Below are 21,480 nucleotides of genomic sequence, written 5' to 3' on the forward strand. Positions count from 1 at the left end.
AAGTATGCAAATTAAGTGGACAAGAATAGCAGAATTTAAGTCTTAGGGTGTCAGACATCCATTATTCAGAAAATTTGAGGTACTGGTTTAAATATAAACTGTCAAATTGGAGTATATTTTAATTGGATTTTAAATTTCTATCTTTGTCTGATTATGGAATAGGTCAGTGCACTCCCAAACCACTGCCAGTGTTTTTCTCTCTTCCCTAAAACCAGTAAGCACATACCAGTTGTTTTTCTCCCTTTTTATTTAATGCCCTCTTTAAAAACTGCCCAGGGTCAAAACCTGAGCATGTTGGTGCATGGAACAATCATTATCCTTTTCATTTGTTTCAATTCCTCTCAAAGGGAGTTGCCAACGCCAAGGTATGATCATCACTTAATGTCATTGGTCTTGGTTACCTTGTGTAAGTGTAAAAGTGGTGTCAGAATATTAATCGTGGGAGACATTATTTGCAAACTTAATCTTTCCTTCAACAGATGTTCAAATTGTTGCACTTTTCATCACAATTCACTTGCTAGTCAGGAGCAGCAAACATCTGTGGTCAAATGAAGCATCCTAATGGTTAGCCTGGCTGAGATCAACTACAGCAGCAAAGACCCATTATCCATAGTGCATTCTTCAGCATATATTGAATAAGTATTTCTTAGAAATGATCATTTTTGAAATTTGGAGTAAAGAGTAACATTTATTTACTGTAATATACAGTGGAATGGATTCTTGTTTTGCACTGCAATAAAACAAGTTGTGCTTTATTTCACTTTCCATTGATGCTTCTCACACACAGGCTCCGACAGATGCAGAATGTTGAAGTAAATCAGGAAGATCAAGAAGTGGATGCAGGAAAATAGAGACACCAAGACAGGGAACAAGTCTGGGAGTTGTGGTGGAGGAACTAGTGTTACGCTTATCAAACTAAGAGTTGCCATGGCAATCACTGATAGAAGGAACTGTAAAAACAAAAAAAAGTTTTTATCTTAAACATACCAAGTCACATTTTGTTTAGCCCATTTTGGCTTTTAAGGCTGTAAAACCCAAATATTGGAACATACTTAAGTATCTTAAACCATAAGTATAATAACGTATAAATTCCTTAACCTGAACACCAGCTATTTAGGATCCCAGGATGTTAAAACTATAAAGCAAACTAACCCAGTTTTCTCCAGTTTACCGACCCTTAAAATCCACTATTATCTAAGGATTAGTTATCAATTTATTTTTCCTTCTCTACAGCAGTTTTTGTTTACATTTCTTGATGCAAGAGAAAGTAAAATAACTAAAATCAGTTCTCCAGTTTCAGTCTGTTCCTTAATTAGAGCTTTTCAATAGCATGTCGAAGGGTTATGATCTCATATGGCACTCCAGAGATATTACCATAAAAATCTAGGCTCATATTCCAATGCTTTTCTGAGAGAGAGTGCACTGTACTATCAGAGGAGCTGTCTTTCATATAAGACATTAGAGCTCTGCCTGTTTGCTCCATCAGGTGAGTGTAAAAGATTCCTTGGCATTATTTCAAAGAGCAGGTGTACTCTTTCGTGGCCTTATATTAAGGAGCCCAATAAGATGAATTTAAGGATAGGCTTGTTGACATTTTCCCTTCCAAAAGCTCCTTATTTATTGCTAATTTGTACTAATTGTTGGGCAACATTGGACTAATAGAAACTAGAATAGAAGCATCTTCAGATCCATCTCATGCACCACATGCAAAAAAAAACACCAAATTCGACAAGATCCAGAAAGTAAGTGTTTGCATTCACTTCTGTCAACTCGTGTCAATATTTGTGCAATTCCCAAGTACTACATGGATTGTATATGTAGCTCTCTAGTTCATTGTCACTTCATCTTGGAAGTGTACTGCTATGGAAGTTTCTATTTCCTGCACCTGCCATCCCTGTGGCTAATTTAATAATAATTAACTTCCATTCAATTAGTCTGAACTGGATTGTAACCCAGGTCCCAACACTGACAGGCTAGAGTGAAAGCCCATTGTACTCGTGCTTTGGAACATAAAAACAAATTTAAAGCAACAATTTTGCAATGAAACATTCTTCCTGAAGCACAGAGGTTACTTACTGAAAACTTTGCCACGTATGGCAAGATTGTGAAGTGTGGGATGTACCTCCTCAAGCTCTGTGAAAATGGCTGGAGCTGCAGATCCTCCACGGACACTTTTTCAAAGGCTGATAACAATTTTGTTGTGACGAGAAGGAACGCCAAGGAGGTAACGATATAAGGAAGGAGCAGCCCATCTTTCAACAACAGGGGAAACATGCTGCAAGAACAGAAAGGAAAGAATGACAAAGCAAGAAGCTGTGTTCCAACTTGATTCATTGTCCATTTCTAGTACTATCAAGTTAAACCTGCTACCTTGGATATAGGACTGGCAACTGAAGATTAACAACATTGACATCAGCATCAATTGCTCTTTGGTGAGCACATAAGGAGGCCAATAGGATGGATTGACTAATAAATTACTCAGGCTTGTTGGCATTTCCCCAAAAATCCATCTGGTGCCCAAAGCAGAAAGAAGACATGCCTTTAAGCACAAGAATTGGAAGCAGTTCCCAAACACCTTTTGAATGTTTAAAAGATCATGTGATTGTTATTTACCAAAACTACAGAAGAGACAAAGAAAAGATTTGTAAGACACGGTTTTGAATCTCAAGTTGCCTCTCAGTTCAATTTGGAAAGGGAATGAAGAAAGATAAGGGTAAAACTAACACATAACTAGTTATACAACATCCATGTAGCGATCTGTCATGCAAAACAATTAACCTTACCTAAAAGTTGACACCAGCAAAAACCATGTTGCCATGAAGGGCAGTTCATGTAGAATCAATAGTACAGGTCTGAAAACCAGCAAAATAAGACTTGTATAAACAAAGATTTGCACAAAACTGAACTGAAAATATCAATAAATAAACTCACAGTTTTGTACGGAGTGGAACTGCTCAGACGAAGAAGGTCAGAGGTTCAATCCCAGTCTGTGCTCCTTTAGCTGGCCTCATTAAGGGCAGTCAGAGGGTATTACAAATAGTCTGAGAACATTGTGCAGTGGGGAGAGGGAATCTTGGACACTTTCACATGAACCAGCATGTACCCTTAATACTTGTATTTTAACAGGCACTCCATTGATATTGTTGATAGGAGATAGCATAGTCTATTTGACTATCTGATAAACAATCCTACATTCAAACAGATGACCAACCCACTCAATTGCTTTCAAGGGCAAAAAAATGAAGAATGGACATGTGGAAGAGACAGAACAGCAGCAGTATCAAACAAAACATACAACAGCACCAGCCAATCTTCTTGGGAAAGAAATGGAAAAGATTTGTAACTTCTTACTTATTATGTCCTCCTCATGGCCACCAGCTCATAATTACTGAAGGTAAACAAGAATCCTCAAGCTTTATTGCACAGGAACAATTGCTTGAAAAAGATTTCTAAGAAATGGAATGACACCCAAATGCAAATTCTTTCTGCCTTTCCACTCTCCCCCCACTCCCCCAGTTGAATTAGCTGCACGAGCTTTTTTTTGATGAATGGGCATTTGGGTAAAATATCTTTGAGTGCCTGGCGCCAATAGAATTATACACCAAGGTTCAATGCCTTCAGAAAGAGGACATCTAGACAATAAAAAAATATTTAAAATAAGAAAATGAATAAGGTACGGCTATAAAATATTCCATCAAGTGTCCTTTGGGCAGAAAGCAGTTCTTAAATTTTAACAGCAGCCAAAATCTCATGATCAGTCTCAAGATAGGAGTAAGATAGAGCAGAAGACTGTTTAACAAAATCATGTACTGATATGTTAACTGACAGTGGAAAAAAAATCTTAATCAGATTAGTCAGTAACCGTGGAATAGTAATTTAATCTCGTTATTTTCCCTACTTTAGTAATAGACATTTCATTCATGAATACTGTTCATTTCAGCTGCTCCATTCAGTCTTGCTCAACATTTCCTGAATGTTTTTATTTTAATATAAATAACAGATTAATCTCAATTAAAAAAATTAGATCTATTCCAGACCACTTTCCTGAAGGGCTAATTCATACTGGAATACAAGATGTCTTTATTAGTCACATGTACATCGAAACACAGTGAAATGCATCTTTTGCATAGAGTGTTCTGGGGGCAGCCCGCAAGTGTCACCATGCTTCTGGCGCCAACATAGCATGCCCACAACTTCCTAACCTGTACATCTTTTGGAAATGGAGGAAACCGGAGCACCCGGAGGAAACCCATGCAGATATGGGGAGAACGCACTAACTCCTTACAGACAGTGGCCGAAATTGAACCCTGGTTGCTGGTGCTCATTTAACGTTATGCTAAATGCTACACTACCGTGCATGCCCACTACCTTGCTGGCACTTGCCTTGTACCTCTCTCCTATTCATCTATTCTTCATGTACAAGTGAGATAGTCACTGTAAAATGATTGCTGCAAGTGTGACCATTGGGAGGAGGCACTCTGTTTAATTTTTCCTGACCCAAGTGCCAATCACAGCACCACACCGCTGCCTTGGTGGATATTTCAGTAAAGATCTGGAATCTTCCTAATCTGCAAGGCCTAGTACTTTGCTACACAATCTGCTTTCAGGGGCAGCTCAATAACTTAATTTTGTGAATATTTACCCAATGACTGCCACAAATTTACCATTAGTTTGGCTAAGTTGGTAACGTGAGCCAGCAAAGTGAGTGCAAGTCTTGAGCATAATTTAGATAGAATTTATAATTTTTAATGTGTTGGAACTTATTCAATGTAGCACTTATTCAAAACTACAATGCCACAATCATATCCATATTAAAAACAGAAATTCCTTAAACAGTTAACATGTTTTACAATATATCCAATTTGCACTAGCAGGATACAAAAACAAAATGCAATAACTACTAACTTTTAGCTTCTATCCCTTGATAATGCAAGTTGAGTGCACTGTAATGTTTCTGTGCAAGTACACTGTGTACAATGTTTATCGTACTGCCATCTTCAGCCACATACTCATCGTTCATGTGTCTATTCCTTAAAGCATTGATTGCTATGATCACCACAAAATTGAGATTGGATTCACCTAGGTTATATATAGATCAGTCTGTCAGGTATAAGGAAAATATCTTCCATTTACAAGTAAAGCTTTTACCCTTGGGTAAAAGGAGACTCTGCAATAAGCTAAGAAAAATAACATTTTGAAGATTAATAATGGAACAAACTAAATTGATCCAGACAAATAGTTCACTGAGAAGGTCAAATGCCAAGGAGTATTAGAAATTAATAGGGTGGCCTAAGCAGTTAATCAAAATAGTTACATCATATTGCAATTGATCTGTAAAGCAAGTTGCTGGGACAGATCATTGAACCTGATGGTAGAGTGATTCTACCTGATAGTAGAGTGCCCATTTCTGAGGGGGCAGAGACTGAGAAATGAAATAAGGAATAAAACTGGCAGGGGTTGGTCGAACCAGAAAGGAATGGTTTTGTTATGCTTAATGGACCTTTCCAGTTCCCAAGAACTTCCTTGCCTTTTCTTCAAAGTCACCCAAATAATATCACCCAAGAAATTAGAAAAATATATATTGAGCTTACCTACAAAAAGATGTACATTCTTTTTAAATTAAAATATCACAACACTTGGTGTACAAAGGAGCAGTGCTTGTGATGTGACACTGGGAAACAGCTACAAAGAATGCCTGCTTCTGGGACATTTAACTTCACCATCCACCCACCAATTTTTTGGATGGCACAGTTAGTAGAAGTGCTGCCTCATAACTCCAGCAACCCAGGGTCAATCTAAATCTCCAGTGCTGTCTATATGGAGTTTGCATGTTCTCCTTATGACTGCACAAGTTTCACCTGAGTGTTCTGACTTCATCCCACATCCCAGTGATGTGTAGTCAGTAGGTTAATTGTCTGATGTAAGCTGCCCTTAACGTGTAGCTGAAAGGTGGAATCTGGGGGGGGGGGGGTTAATGGGAATGTGGGAAAAATAAAATGGGATTATTGTAAGATTAGGGGAAATGTGACCTTGATGGTCAGCTGGAACTTAATGGGCCAAAAGGCCCATTCCTTTGCTGTACAACAGCATGACTCTAAATTGCTTCCATTTTCTTTTTTAACAGCATCAACACCTGTTGAGTTATAGGTCCCATCCAACTGTTCTTCATGAGTGAGCTCTTACAATGTTATGAATATTCAGCTATGACATCACAACATGCAAATTAGTGTGAGCTGCTTAATGAAGTGCAGGGATTTACTTGATTTTTATTTTCTCCCTCTTCCTAGCCTGTGAAATGACTGACCAAGCCAGGATCAACTCTCAGCACAACATCAACGTAGTATGGGAGCTCCCAGATCTATTTTATCCCAATAATACATCAGGCTGAATATTTAACCATTCCAAAAGTTTGGTCACAATAGGTAGTAAAAGACTTGTAAAGGATCAAACTTTTATTTAAATATTTACAGAATCAAACTTTTTAATTAAATATTTCAAAATAAATTGGAAGCTTGGAGAAAAAAAAATCTCACTTTCAATATGCGGGACATTCCTGTTAATTCTCAGAAATTCAGTCTAGAAGTTTAAATATTAGGTGCAACGTAACTCAGCTAATATAAAATGTGCTCTTTGCAAGTCAGCTGACTGCTTCCAAAGTTTGATTTCATTAACTTTAAATATCATAACTAATTTGAACATTAAGTCAAAGCACATGACAATCTGAAGATTCTAACTCACAGTATTGCTTAGATAGCACAAGGGCATCAAGGAACTTATGGAAGCTTTCTTAATGTGTCAGTAATTATAATGGAAGCTACTGACACACTTCTTTGTTACTGCAAACAAACATTGTGTGAGCATTTGTAGTCACAGGAATAGAACACGATGTTACATAAAATGAGTGCTAACTATTGAAATGCAAGATAGTGGAAAACTGCTCCAGTTCTGATGAAGGAACATTGACCTGAAATGTCAACTCTTACACTCTCAACATATCCTGTGAAACATCACCAGTATAATGACAAAGTGGGGAGAAAATTCATTAAAAATCATAACACTGCCACAAGGTCAAGAAAAATACCAGAACTGTCTGAACAGATAATGGGCCATACAGGCTAAGGTCCCAGATTCAATCCCTCACCCATGTTTTAAGTAGTCTAATGTGAAATAGCATATACAATGCTAAGTAGACCACACCTGACGAAAGGAAGATAATTTAAAAAAAAACAGGTTTCTCACTCCTGAGAACCAAGCAAAGGGGGCTTGGGTTAGTTTATGACATCCTTCCAAAGCAGAACACCACATCAACATTGACAATGAAGAGCACCCAATGAAGTGAGACTGAGGACCATTCATCACATGGTTTATCAGTTTGCATCTCGTAGAACATTAAAATAATAGAATCCCAAAACTTACATAGCTGCCAGAAGTATAGATTTTTCATGAACTTGGAATGAAAACAGGAAGAATGACAAGGAACAATTTACCTAGAAATTGCAAAAGTGAAAAGAAATTTTAAACTTTAGGTTTTTTTCCATTTACACATTGCAAGAAATTATCGACATAGTTTTCCTCCAATTCTAATTCACGTCTCTTCTAAAGAATCATCGAACGGTAGTTTCACAAATGCCAGCAACCCTGAGAAACTTCAGTGTGATCATTGGTCTTCACCCAGTTGTTAATGAGTCAAGACAGAAGGATGGGATCCAGGGCTTTTCCTGTGATTTTCCACATACACATTTCTTGGTTTCAGATGGAATCCAGAAATTTTCACTCTTTAAATGTACTCTTTTACTTAATATACAGGATCCCAGAGGTAACCTGCATAATTTTATAGATGTGGAAAGGGGTCATCAATAAGTCCCAGCACAGTCCAATATAAAAGATAGTCCAGCATCACAAGGAACACCAAGTTTAGTTCATTGCTGAAGAGGAATAGGGATGTGAATAACTCCCAGAAAGCACTGAAAATCTAATTGAAGTCAAAGCACCGAGTATCAATTCACTTGCATATTAAAACTGTTGGGAGTGGAGGCTACATCTGACTTCTCTTTCCTAACTTACCAACACAAGGACCACACTCCACGCAGTGCTGGTTCAGATCAACCAACTTCAGCAAGGACTGTCATAACATAAGGATTTTTTTTTAAAAACTCTTTATCTTAACTTGGTGATCCTCAAAATAAGGTTTGGTGATCATTGGAGTCTGGCCACTATGCACCCAGAGATTTCAAAAACTTGCTTCTACATGCATTTCTAAAATGATTCATTGATTGACTGCCCTTAGGATATTGACCAAACCTGTTCTAACAAAAGGGCAGAACAAAATTCTCAGGTAAACAGTCTATCCCAATTTCGACTCAGAGCAAGAGGGTTTAATTAAAATAGAATGAATATTGTTTCTTCTTCCTGGGGTAATGTGCTTGGCAACTGCCCATAGTAGCTTGATGGAAGCCAAGAAAAAGACAGATTGCATTAAATAGTTCACTTGTATGGGTGATCAAGGATGCAGAAATGCCCATCCATTAAATTACTGTACATCATTCATGTTTGTAGCATCTAAGCTAGATGTTGGTTGAAAATATGACCCTTAAGTAATTTAGTCCATCGACTGCTTGAATTTGTTTAGATTGTCCATAAATTAGCTAAAACTGAAATGTATGATTAAGTCAAAATAATTCCACATCCCAATAATAAATCTGTATATCCAATCCACCCAAAGCTGTCAGAACTGTTAATTGCAATGATTCACAGGATTTATAGAGCATTTTTGAGTCAATTACTACTGCATTTTAGCAAACAGTCAATTCATGAATTCTTTGTAGAACAAATTCTTATAGAAAATGAATTTTAATATAAAGTTACAAGCATGTTGCAACAAACTAGTTGGATTTATAAGTGTGCTGTTAAGGTTATTCTCCCACCCATTTTTCCCCCTCCTTTCCTGCAGGCACCAACTCTTATTTAAGATCTGTAGCAGCTGCCTACCCTCTGGAATTTCATCCAAGCCATCAATCTTGACTAAACAGTGAGTGTTGGTAGACTTTCTGGGCCAGCAGGCACATATCCAGCCAGAATTGGTTGACAACAGTCAAGAGTGGGAGCACTCAATTTTTGCTCTTCAGAGACAGGGTAATGTCAATTACAATAGCAGAATTACACTATACTATGCCTTCATCACCCACCAGGCCATCAAAGACACAAGCACAGTTAACATGGTGTTTTCCAATGGAGTGTCTGCAGAGTGACCCACCACCCCATTGTGGAAGGACCTTGTGACACCGAAGAATCTTCTCATTATCTGTCTTTACTTTCACTGCCCATATATGACATCACATTCACAGAACAAGTGCCAAGCCACAAAAGATAAACATCTAAAAGGTGAAGATTAAAATTTTCTGTATGCATTTTCATGAATGTTACTGCTTACTGTTAGAGGACAAAACAAAAAAAAAATCCTAAGCATTAATCTAACAAATGGGTGAGTAAGTGAACAGAACAATACCGGTAGCACAGAGCAGGAAGACCATAGCTCTGAGTTAGACAATCCATTGTGACATGGATATGCCAGTGCACTTTGGACTAGGAAGGGGAAAATCTGCCAATTTCTCTGTTTGACATCATTGTCCAGAGAACTCTACCAGAAAGGAAACCGATGTGAACAACAGGGTCTTGGAGAGTGGACCGACACTAAATAGAGTGAGTTGGAGATCACTTCTCAAGTGGTATCTTCCCTCAGTCCCAACCAATTAAGCTATTCTTAACATGCTGAAAAAAGTGAGCATTTAACCATGTGGAGGTTAACCACAACAGTCCACAAACATACTCCACAAAAAACACACTTCAAAAGGAATCACTAAGGTGAGAAAAGACTGACCTCTGATAATTTTGCTTCTAGCTGAGAGCAGGCAATTCTAAATGGGGTAGGAGGACACAGAGTCGAAGGACAATCCTGATTAGTACAGCTTAGCACCTTGTAAGTTCTTATTGCCATAGGAAAGTTAATGTAAAAAAAAATTGCATGCAATACATATCAAATTGTCCCAGATTTAAAAAATAAAACTTACCAGTGCAAATTTGAATCCCTTTATTGTGGGATTAACTGTCAGCTTCATGCATGTAGGCAAAAGTGTCAGAAGTGTTGCAGCAAAACTGACAAAAGATACAGTTGTTGTTAAACCTCTACCTAATTAAATCACTTCACATCAAGTGCAGAACAAAGACACTCACCTATTGGAATGAATATCTATGATTTACCTCATGTCATTTTTGAGGAAGACTTGAGATCAGGAAATCAATGTGTGGAGAATCATTGATTAGAAACAAGGAATTGATGTTAAACACTAACCCACCTGTCTTACCACTTGATGAAAGCAATTTGGAATATTGTGGAAAAAAAATTTCCTTCATCCACTTCAATTTACCATACCATTAGAAATAATGCTTTTTTTCTCTAAATGTCTGAGACAAATCAGAGGAATAGGAATGTGGCAAGAGCAGGTCCAAAAAAAAAAGAGTCCTTAATCAACTGCCCAAAAATCCCTTCACGTTTTCCTTGCATCCTGTCCTCATGATACTTTCATTTTATTTTTGAATAATTTAAACCATACTACACATGCAATTATTGTGTGCAGTTCTGGGCACAACACTATAGGAAAGATGGGATTGTGTTGGAGAGAGAGTGCAGAGGAGATTCACCAGGATGTCACCTGGATTAGTCATGGGGAGAGATTAGAAAGGATAGGTTTGTCTTCCCAGGAGCAAAGGAGGCGACATGATAGAAGTATACAAGATTACGAAAGGAATAGACAGGGTAAATAATCAAAAACTTTTTCCCATGGTAGGGTTATCAAAAACAAGATGGCATAGGTTTAAGATGAGAAGAAAGAGCTTTAAAAGGAGATCTGAGTGGTAAGGTTTTTTTAAAAAACACAAGAGTGGTCGATATTTGGAAAGTGCTGCTAGTGGATGTGGTGGAATCAGTTACAATTACTGCACTCAAGAGGCATCTGGACAGGCACTTAAATAGACAAGGCATAGAAGGATATGGTCCTAATGCGAGAAAGGGGGAATTAGTGTAGATGGCAATAGATTAGCATCGACATGGGGAGCTGAAGGGCCCATTTCCCTGCTGTACAAATCTATATCTCTATCTTCCCTCTAAACTTGAGCCTTGGTTCTAGAGTTGATAGAAATTTATCCCTTCATTTAAGGATCTTGCACATTTCCTCACAGCCTCAAAAGCAACCCTAGACACTTCAACCTCTCCTCATAGCTACTTTAACTTAACTTACTTTATCTGTCTGGTTGCCCTTTGTCCACATGCATCAATGCCTGCATATCTTTGCAATGACCAGAACTGTACACAACATGTTTATATCTGTGTACAGACTACCACTTCCTGGGATTTGTGCTCTGCCAACTGTACCAATAATGCAGTCAGTTTTTCTCATTAGGTACTGCACACTTGACTTTAGTGAGCTGCATGTAATGTCCCCAAAATCCACCTTCTGTTGTGTTGCCAAACCAAGAGATGTTGACTGTATATTCCCAACGATTTTCTTCCCTTTTTTAGTCCCGCAATAATCCGTATTAAATGCTGTCTGCCACTCATTAGCCCATCTACCTAACCATTTTATTTTTTCTCTTGTTTATTCTTTAAATCTTTCCCTAATTTCATGGCTTCTCAAAACAATGTTGTCTTCCTGTGTTAAGATCAACCATTTTATTTTCAGCTAATATACAGGGTTAATGTACATTATGTGTCACAGAACAATTGTCTTTAATGTCATCTACAGAACACAGCCACATACAACACCAGCTTTCCAGCCCAGTAGCATCAGACAGATGAGATTGCAAGTTAGTTGCAGCTAGTCTTAAATTGTAGGCAATTTTATGCAATGGACACATGCCCAGGAAAAAACAAACTGAAAAATCAAATAAACTGGAGATGCTGGAAACCTGACAAAAACAAAGAATGCTGGAAACAGTCAAGTCAGCCAACACCTGTGGAAAAGGGAAAGTGAGTTACTGCTTCAGGTCAAAAGTCCTTCATCAGAACTGGGAAAGTGAGGAAACAGGCTACTTTTAAATTGCACAGGAGGTATGGTTAGTACAAAGGGAATATCTCCGATAGGATGAGGCAGGGTTGCATTAATGCCCTCACTAATCTACGAGCCAAACAGCTCCGTAGGCACATGCAACACCTGGACAACACTGGCCTCACCATTTGTTTAATTCATCCTTCTTCACCTTCTCTGCAACTTAAAATTAACTTGTTTTCCCAGTTCTGATGGAAGATTTGTCAATCCAAAATATTGACTTTATTTCTCTTTCCACAGATGCTGCCTGATCTGCTGAATATTTTCAGCATTTATTTTTAAATCCCAGCAAAAACTACATTGGTGTTACCCCCATAATTTTGTTTTTTTGGTTGGATTTAATTTCAAATTACAAAAATAGTCACATCCCTCTCCCAGTCAGAAAAATTCTAGATTTGGGGAACACTTCTTTATTCTCCTCCATCGCTTCTGAAGTCCCCAAGTCACTCGTACTGACAGCCCTCTGATTATCCCCCAAGACACTGCTTTTATGTAGGCTAAATCTGTCAATCACTGACCAAAGCCAAGTGTCCTCAACAAGCATTTGCAAAATTTGCATTTTTCAGCAGAAGCCAGCAGATTTTCCCACTGTGGAAGATGGCACACAAATCAAAGGCAGGGTCTGTAAAGTGACTCAGTTCTAATTGGCCAGCTCAGACAGAGGTCATAGCTTCCTGGTCCAAAAGGCCCAGTAGTACAGGATGCAACATCTTCATTCATCAGGTTATTACAGGAACAACAAAATGATAAATTTACGGTCACTTGCTTTGGACTAAATTTGGGGGGGGGGGGGGGGGGGGTGCAGGTGGAGCACTTTGCGCACAAACAAGTGAACTAAATCAGTTACTAACAGTTCATTCACTCCAAGTAGCCAGTGGAAAGGGCATTTGTCCAAGAGGAAATAAACCAGAATACCGTAGAAACAAAATTTTTGTCTTTTACAGATGTTGTTAACATTGAAATTCAGTGTGCATTTTTAAATTCAATTCCAGACGAGTTTGTGCTGTACAACTCCATGACTCAATGATTCTAAAATAGATATTGAATGAGTCTCTCTCATCCCCCCACCGCCCCCCCCCCCCCCAAGGTTTTGCTTGCTTTTGTTACCCATCTTTAGCTAACTGACCTGGCCACCTCAATTGATGCCCATTCACAAATTCCCACATTATAAATATAGCTTCCTTGAATACACAAGATGAACTGATCTCAGGTAGCCATAGAGGGAGAAACAATAAATCATCTTCCATTTAAAAATGAACAGCTTTTAAATTAAATTCATAGTATTTGCAATTACTTTAAAAATACCAACTCATCAATTGCTAAGGTAACAACTGAAATGTTTAAACTACACAAAATTGTTCAACAGGAACAAAAAGATTACCTGAGCCAAATCTGTGTCTGTTGTGATAGAATCTTCTTCACCTTCAAGATTATAGATAAACTGCACCATACATTTCCAACTTTATCCTATTTAGAAACACATGTAACCATTTATCAGACACAACGTCTTGCAAAATATCAACTTGGATCAGGAAAAGGCTGGATTGCATTCAAAGTTTTAAACTACTCGTTATTTAAATTTACCACATGCAATGAGAGCCATTTATTGAATTGGTTCCTCAGTCCACCAATATACCTCTACGAGGAATGGGACGCCATAGCACACGCAGATTGGGAACAGTATATGAACTGGCAAGGCTATGATGAAAGGGCACATGATTAGCTGGATTGCTTTTACAGTTAGTACGGATTCAACTGAATGAATGACCTCCTTCGGTGTTTTAATTGTTTTAAAATTCTGGGAATTTCAGTTCTCCTTTAACAGCAAATATTCATTCAAAATGGTTATTGAGATCAGGGATTCTACAAGTACTAAAGATGATCTGGGATTTGAAAAGACAACTCAAGTGTATTTTCAGAAAAATAATATTGAGAAGCGTGCAATAAGACCACAAGTCCATTAGGCCCACATTTTTCACAATATGTGGAGTCACTGACTTCATTACTACCCTTTAAATTAAGGGACAAACATTCCAAATATTTATCAATTCTCCTACTACCCACCTGCAATATTCTTCTCCCCCACTATTCCCCTGCCCATAGAACCACTGTGGCAAGTTATTGATTCCTATATATCTGGATTCTTTGCGAAGGAGTTATTTTTCACCATCTCAGGAGCATTTGTTGAATCTGTCCCATGTGATTGAAAACTATTGATAAACAAGTTATGTGGCTTAAGTGTGAGTGTAATAAAGGCAGAAAAAAAATCAAAAATTAGAATTGTTTTATTACCCATTGAACTGAAAACATATGCAGAACATTCAAAAAACATTTTCTGGAAAAAGTTGAATAAATTCCAGTTGAATCAAATTGAAATTGACAAAAACTAAAGCATTTAATAAGATGAACAAAAGCTGCATTATGTTTCCTGTACATTCGGATCTCGGTGGTCAAGGTTACTTATGCAGTTTGGCAGGATTGATTAAAATGGTTACAATATTATACTGAACAAGTCTTGATTCAAATATTTATTAGGGATTTCAGATTTTTCTTCCTGTAGAGATTTTGACTGCAATTACTTCAACTGAGATTAAATTGGCAGTGTCTCTGGCATTTCTTGTACTTTCAAGTTATATTGTTTTGATGTTTTTGAATATTTATTGAAGTTTGGTGCCCACGTTGTGAAAACTAAAGACAGACTTCTGGTTATATTTTTCCTTTAATGTCTTAACTACTCAGCACAAGTCTGCAATATGACTCCCTATCATGTCGTGTGACCTTACCGACGTATTAAGACAAACTAGGGAAACAGCTAACGACCCAAAAATAGGTCATCAATTAGGCAATGGATTCTACGTCACAGAGAAAAATACAACACCACACTCTATAACCTCACCATCCACCTTATGTTATCTCTTCTCTTTCTTTTTCAATCTTTTTATTAGTTTTCAATACAGATTAATATATCAATGTTTATACATGTAATACAAAGAGATCAGGAGAACAATCATGCCATGGATAATCATAAAGAACAACAGAGTATAAAAAAATCTGTAGATCCAATGATCTGTTAGTGAATGAATATAATATAAAAGAAAAAGATTATAAAATAAGGAAAAAAACCCAAAACAATAAGAAAAATTATAAACAATATATCAACCAAACTAAGCTAAAGAAAAAAATTTAAAAAAAAACTGGACTAAAATTTCTCAGTAGAAACAGAGCAATATTATGTCATCAACTCCGTTCCTCTAAATTGGAAGGTTATTATAAGGGGATCTATATCATGTGAAAATATTGAATAAATGGACTCCAAATTTCTTCAAATTTAAGCAAAGGATCAACAATACCACTCCTAATTTTTTCCCAAGTTTAAACATGATATAGTTTGAGATAACCATTGAAAAGTAGTAGGGGGTATTGGATCCTTCCATTTAAGCAAAATGGATCGTTTGGCCATTAATGTAACAAAGGCAATCATACGGTAAGCGGAGGCAGATAGATGGCCAGATTCTATCCTTGGTAAACCAAAAATTGCAGTGATAGGATGAGGTTGTAAATCAATCTTCAATACATTTGAAATAATGTTAAAAATATCTTTCCAATATTTTTCCAAAAGAGGACAGCACCAAAACATGTGTGTCAAAGAAGCCACATTCGATTTACATCTGTCACATATAGGATTTATATGTTGATAAAAACGAGCTAGCTTATCTTTTGACATATGGGTCTTGTGAACTACCTTAAACTGTATCAAAGAATGCCTGGCACACATTGAAGATGTATTAACTAAATGAAGAATTTTCTTCCAAGTCTCTGTAGGTATAGATGTCTATCTCTTCTCTAACTGTTATTTCCCTAAATGTGGACAAGTTCAGGATTTCTACATGTGCACAAATGCTGAACCTCTTGACAGCTGATTGCCCTTTTTTTTTTGGTGGAGTCACAGAGTCTAATGGCAGAGCACAAACATTCTATAATTCCCCAGCTGAACCTATGCCAGGTTAAGTCTTGCACAGGAAGAACAACTCTAATATTAATGCAGAGGAACAGCTGGAAGGGACCAAGTATTAAGTCATTTACCTTTATCTTAAAAAAAAGATTATTTAAATGTTTAATTGTATTTTTCACTGTTTAAATTGTTACCAAGCTAATTAAATATTTTTAATGATCCTGACTATCAGAGACATTAATAAACATTCATGGTTTTGATAGTTGACTAAGGCAGGAAATACAATTTATCCAGCAGCCAAGATTTTTCAGCTTTATAATTGATTCTACAAGGTGCTGGGATATACACTCCGAAGGTCCTGCACTGCAGAGAACTTTGCCAACAAGTGGAAGGGTGGTTTTGGCAAGGAAGCTGCTGAGAAATATGCAGAAAGTGGTGAAAGACTAGTTGGTAGGTAAATGGCAAATCCAAGTAGCCTATCATTGCCACGAAATATTGGACTATTATATCCATGCTCATATTTTCTTTGTCTCTATTGCACCCAACCCTTGCAAATGAGATGATGCAATGGCCTAGGATGCAGCCACTTTAGGTAGGCTACTGAAGTGAACAGAAGTCACCCTTGCTCCTCAAATGAATTGGCACTGAATTTTTCCACCTAGTTGTGCAGCTACACAACAACACTGATGTAATTCTGACTCAAGTTTTCAAAATTCAACGAACTCCATGACACTGGAGCAACAGCACTTCACTTGCTAATATTGGACATAGTTAATTGTAAACCATGCAAGTGCCAATGAAGTTACCAGCTTAAATTTTCTAGTATCCCGAAAGCCATGGCTAAACTATACAATAGCACAGACTAGTGGTCATTCGCAGAAAGTGTTGGAATATCAAAATGGTGTAGTCGTACGCGGCGTGTGGCAGAAACAAAACGCAGAAGCTGGACTGGAACACACTTTACTCACTCAAAGCACACGCGCTTGCTAAAGTAACCGAGAGCCTCTCTGGCGGACGTGACGTGCGATCCCCACCGGAAGGCCCGCCCCACGGTTAGACTGCATCGCGCACGTGCGCACACGCCCATGGCCACCGATGGCGTTTCGAGTCCTGCTGGTCCGGGCCGCTACACCACCCCCCTGCAGAATCGCCCATTGGGGGCGTGGGATCCCCAGTCTGTGTGTCCCTCTTGGGTGGCCTGCCCCGCCGGCGTGGTGAGGGCACCTTCACAGACTGTCCGATGTCCAAATGTGCCGGTTTGAGGCGGTCCACTGTGAAAGTCTCCTCGCAGCCCCCCACCTCCACGACACATGTAGATCCATTGTGCTGGATCACCTTGAAGGGTCCTTCGTACGGCCTCTGCAGAGGGGACTTGTGCATGCCCCTGCGAATGAAAACGTACTCACAGTCCCTGAGATCCCTAGGAACAAAAGACGGTGTAGTGCCATGTCTGGAGGTTGGAACCGGTGCCAGGCTCCCCACCTTGTCCCACAGCTTCGTCAGCACTTCCGCCGGCATCCCTGCTGGACCTTGGGCCTCCAGCATGAACTCGCCCGGAACCGTCAGGGGGGTGCCGTAAACCAACTCCACGCAGGAGGTGCCCAGGTCCTCCTTGGGGGCCACGCGGATGCTCAGTAGAACCCAGGGAAGTTCATCTGCCCAGTTGGGCCCTCTGAGGCATGCCATCAGGGCTGTCTTGAGGTGCCTGTGGAAACGCTCGACCAGACCGTTGGCCCGTGGGTGGTACGCCATGGTGTGGTGTAACCGGGTGCCCAGGAGCTGTGCCAGTGCTGTCCATAACCCTGACGTGAACTGTGCCCCTTTGTCGGAGGTGATGTCCGCTGGAAGTCCAAACCTGGCGATCCAGTTTGCGATGAGCATCCTGGCGCAGGACTCCATGGATGTGTCCGCTAACGGCATGGCCTCCGGCCATCTGGTGAAACTGTCAACCATGGTGAAGATATACCTGGCGCCCCGGGAGATGAGCAGGGGGCCGACGATGTCCATGTGGATGTGCTGAAACCTGCCGAGTGTCGGTTGGAACTGTTGGAAGGGAGCCTTCATGTACCGCTGGACTTTGGCGGTCTGGCAGTGTACGCAGGTCCTGGCTCAGTGTCCGACCTGCTTGCACAGACCGTGCCAGACAAATTTGTCTGAGACCAATTTGATGGACGCCTGAATGGACGGGTGGGCCAGGCCGTGTAGCGTGTTGAACACCCGCTGCCTCCATGCTGTTGGTACCACGGACCGAGGTCTGCCAGTCGACGGGTCGTACAGGAGCCGAACCGCTGTAGGGCCGACGGGGACGTCCTCCAGCCGGAGTCCCGAAACGGCGGTGCGATAGGCCCGGACCTCGGTGTCCGCTCCTTGTGCCTACGCCAGCACCGTGTAGTCGACCCCTGGGGCTGAGGTGGTCACTGAGTGGATGTGGGGACAAGACAGCGTGTCGGCGACCACGTTGTTCTTCCCCGCGATGTGGCGGATGTCGGTGGTAAACTCAGAGATAAACGAGAGGTGCCTCTGCTGCCAAGCCGACCATGAGTCCAATACCTTTGCGAGGGTGAAGGTGAGGGGTTTGTGGTCCGTATATGCGGTGAAATCCCTTCCTTCAAGGAAATACCAGAAGTGCTGGATGGCTAGGTAGAGTGCTAGCAACTCCCTGTCGAAGGCGCTGTACTTCACCTCTGGTAGTCGCAGGTGTCGGCTGAAAAAGACGAACGGTCGCCACTGGCCATCGACGAGCTGCTCCAGGACTCCGCCAAATGCCGTGTCGGAAGCGTCGACTGTGAGCACATCGACTCTCGGGTGTACTAGGAGGGCCGCCTTCACCAACGCCTTTGGTCTGCTCGAAGGCTTCCGTGGACTCTGTGTCCCATTCCACCTCCTTGGCCCTGCCAGCCATCAGACCGAACAGGGGTCTCATGACGCGCACCGCCACCAGCACAAACCGGTGGTAGAAATTCACCATCCCCACGAACTCTTGCAGGCCCTAGACCATGCTGGGTTTGGGAAACTGGCAGATGGCCTGAACCTTGTCCGGCAGAGGGGCAGCTCCATGCTGGTTGACCCGGTGGCCCAAGAAGTCTATTTCCAGCAGCCCGAACTGGCACTTTGCCAGGTTGATTGCCAGTCCGTGGTCACTCAGGCACTGGCAGAGCTGGTGCAAATGTGCCACGTGCTCCTTGTGTGACTTGCTGGCCACCAGGATGTCGTCTAGGTAGATGAAGACGAAATCCAGGCCTCGCCCAACCGAGTCCATTAGTCTCTGGAAAGTCTGAGCGGCGTTCTTGAGGCTGAAGGGCATCCTTAGGAATTCAAGCAGCCTGAAAGGGGTGATGAGGGCTGTCTTGGGCACATCGTTGGGGTGCACGGGGATCTGATGATAACCTCGGACCAGGTCGATTTTTGAAAAGATGGTCGCCCCGTGGAGGTTGGCCGTGAAGTCCTGGATGTGGGGCACCGGGTACCTGTCGGCGGTTGTGGCGTCGTTAAGTCTCCTGTGGTCCCCGCAGGGCCTCCAACCTCCTGCGGACTTGGGCATCACGTGCAGTGGCGATGCCCAAGGACTGTCCGAGCGGCAGATGATTCCCATCTCCTCCATTTTCCAGAACTCCTCCTTGGAGGGGCGGAGCTCGTCGGGTGGCAGCCTACGGGCCTGGGCGTGCAGCGGTGGTCCTTGCGTGGGAATGTGGTGCTGTACGCCGTGCTTGGGGCCGGTAGCGGAGAACTGTGGGGTGACAATGGAGGGGAAATCCGCCAGCACCCTGGCGAACTCGTCACCCAAGAGTGTGACAGAATCCAGGTGAAGGGCTGGGAACTGGGCTTCCCCGAGCTGGAAGGTTTGGAAAGTCTCAGCATGGACCAAACGCCAGCCTTTTAGGTCGACCAGAAGACAGTTGGACCGTAGGAAATCTGCCCCTAGTAATGGCCGCGACACAACTGCTACCGTGAAGGTCCAGGTAAAACAGCTGGGGCCGAAACGCAGCAGGATGGTACTCGAGCCATACGTCTGGATGGTGGTGCCGCTTGGGGCGGTAAGGTTAGGGCCTGGGGCCACGGTACGGGTGTCCATGTTTGGGGGGGGGGGGGGAAGGACACTGATCTTGGCCCCAGTGTCCACCAGGAAACGTTGCCCGGAGTGTCGGTCCCAGAGGAACAGGAGGCTGTTGCGATGGCCAGCCGAAGCCACTAGCGACGGCCAGCCCTGGCATTTCCCGGGAAGGCACACAGTGGACGGCAGCGGCGCACGTTTGACCCCCACCTCTGATGGTAAAAACACCATTGGTCCGAACCCTCGTCTTTGTCCCCCGTGGGTCTCGGCGGTTTCGGTTGTGGGGCCTTGGCCTTAGGCTGTGCGGTCGTGGTTAGGCAGATGGAAGCTGCTCCCCGCTGCTTACTCTGCCACAAAATGTCCGCCCTGGCCACGAGGGTCGCTGAAATCTTCACCTGCGAGGAGGAGGCGAGTGTCCTCTGGCAGTTGCTCGAGGGACAGCTGCTCGAAAAGGAGGTAGAGTTTATGGCCACCCATGAGCGCCAGCATGTCGTCCATCAGCTCGGATGGCTTGCGGTCGCCCAGGCCGTCCATGCAAAGGAGCCGCGCAGATCGTTTGTGGCGGGAGAGTCTGAAAGTGCGGAGGAGGAGTGCCTTTATTTTAATGTACCTGTCCTTCGTAGGTGGATGGTGCAGGAAGTTGATGATCCGCGCTGCCATGTCCTGGTCGAGCGCGCTGACCATGTAGTAGTACCACGTGGTGTCGGCTGTAATGCCTCTGATGCTGAACTGGGCCTCAGCCTGCTCGAACCAAACATGGGGCTGAGTGGCCCAGAAAGTCGGGAGCTTGAGCGAGACTGCGTTGTGCGAGTCGTTGGGATTCATGTCGCGGGTTCCAGATGCTGTCTGGGAGCGTCGGGGTCACCAAATGTAGCCGTATGTGGCGTGTGGCAGAAAAGAAAATGCAGAAACATGGATGCTGGACTGGGGCACACTTTACTCACTCAAACAAAACGCACGCGCTCGCTAAAGTAACCGAGAGCTTCTCCGGCGGACGTGACGTGTGGTCCCTGCCGGAAGGCCTGCCCTGCAGTTAGTCTGCGTTGCGCTCCCGCGCATGTGCCTGCCGATGGCAGTTCGAGTCCTGCGGGTCCGGGCCGCTACAATGGGTCATAAAAAATCTAAATCAGTTATTTTTCTTAAATTAAAATAAGAAGGTAAAGCCGAAAGCTCTTGTGCTTTTGGCAATGACAAGGCTGAAAATAGAAAACCAGGTTAGTTGGGAAGCATTAATTAGTTGAGTTCAACCATGCTTTTTTTTTTAAAAAGCTTGATTTATGAGGAACAGGAAAAATTGAGTTCAAACGTTTTCACAGTAATGAGATTCAAAGAAAGCAAATTACAGTTTACTGTGCAACAGATTTTCATTTCAACAT

The 21,480-nt window shown here is 41.8% G+C and overlaps 1 protein-coding gene across 1 annotated transcript in view; it reads right to left on the reverse strand.

Annotated features, from left to right (window-relative positions):
* Nucleotides 1-668: 668 nt before the first annotated feature.
* The window catches only part of alg6 (ALG6 alpha-1,3-glucosyltransferase), a 40,043-nt gene continuing 19,231 nt past the window's right edge, over nucleotides 669-21,480 (reverse strand). The window contains exons 9-14 of the mRNA XM_052012987.1: nucleotides 13,483-13,568; nucleotides 10,068-10,152; nucleotides 7,417-7,487; nucleotides 2,784-2,852; nucleotides 2,077-2,275; nucleotides 669-950 (exon numbers count right to left, since the gene is read on the reverse strand). Coding sequence (XP_051868947.1) covers nucleotides 753-950; nucleotides 2,077-2,275; nucleotides 2,784-2,852; nucleotides 7,417-7,487; nucleotides 10,068-10,152; nucleotides 13,483-13,568 — 708 coding nt within the window. The 3' untranslated portion in view covers nucleotides 669-752. The remainder of the gene's footprint in view (nucleotides 951-2,076; nucleotides 2,276-2,783; nucleotides 2,853-7,416; nucleotides 7,488-10,067; nucleotides 10,153-13,482; nucleotides 13,569-21,480) is intronic.

This window comes from Pristis pectinata, chromosome 3 (assembly GCF_009764475.1).
Source record: "Pristis pectinata isolate sPriPec2 chromosome 3, sPriPec2.1.pri, whole genome shotgun sequence".
Classification (NCBI taxonomy): Eukaryota; Metazoa; Chordata; class Chondrichthyes; order Rhinopristiformes; family Pristidae; genus Pristis; species Pristis pectinata.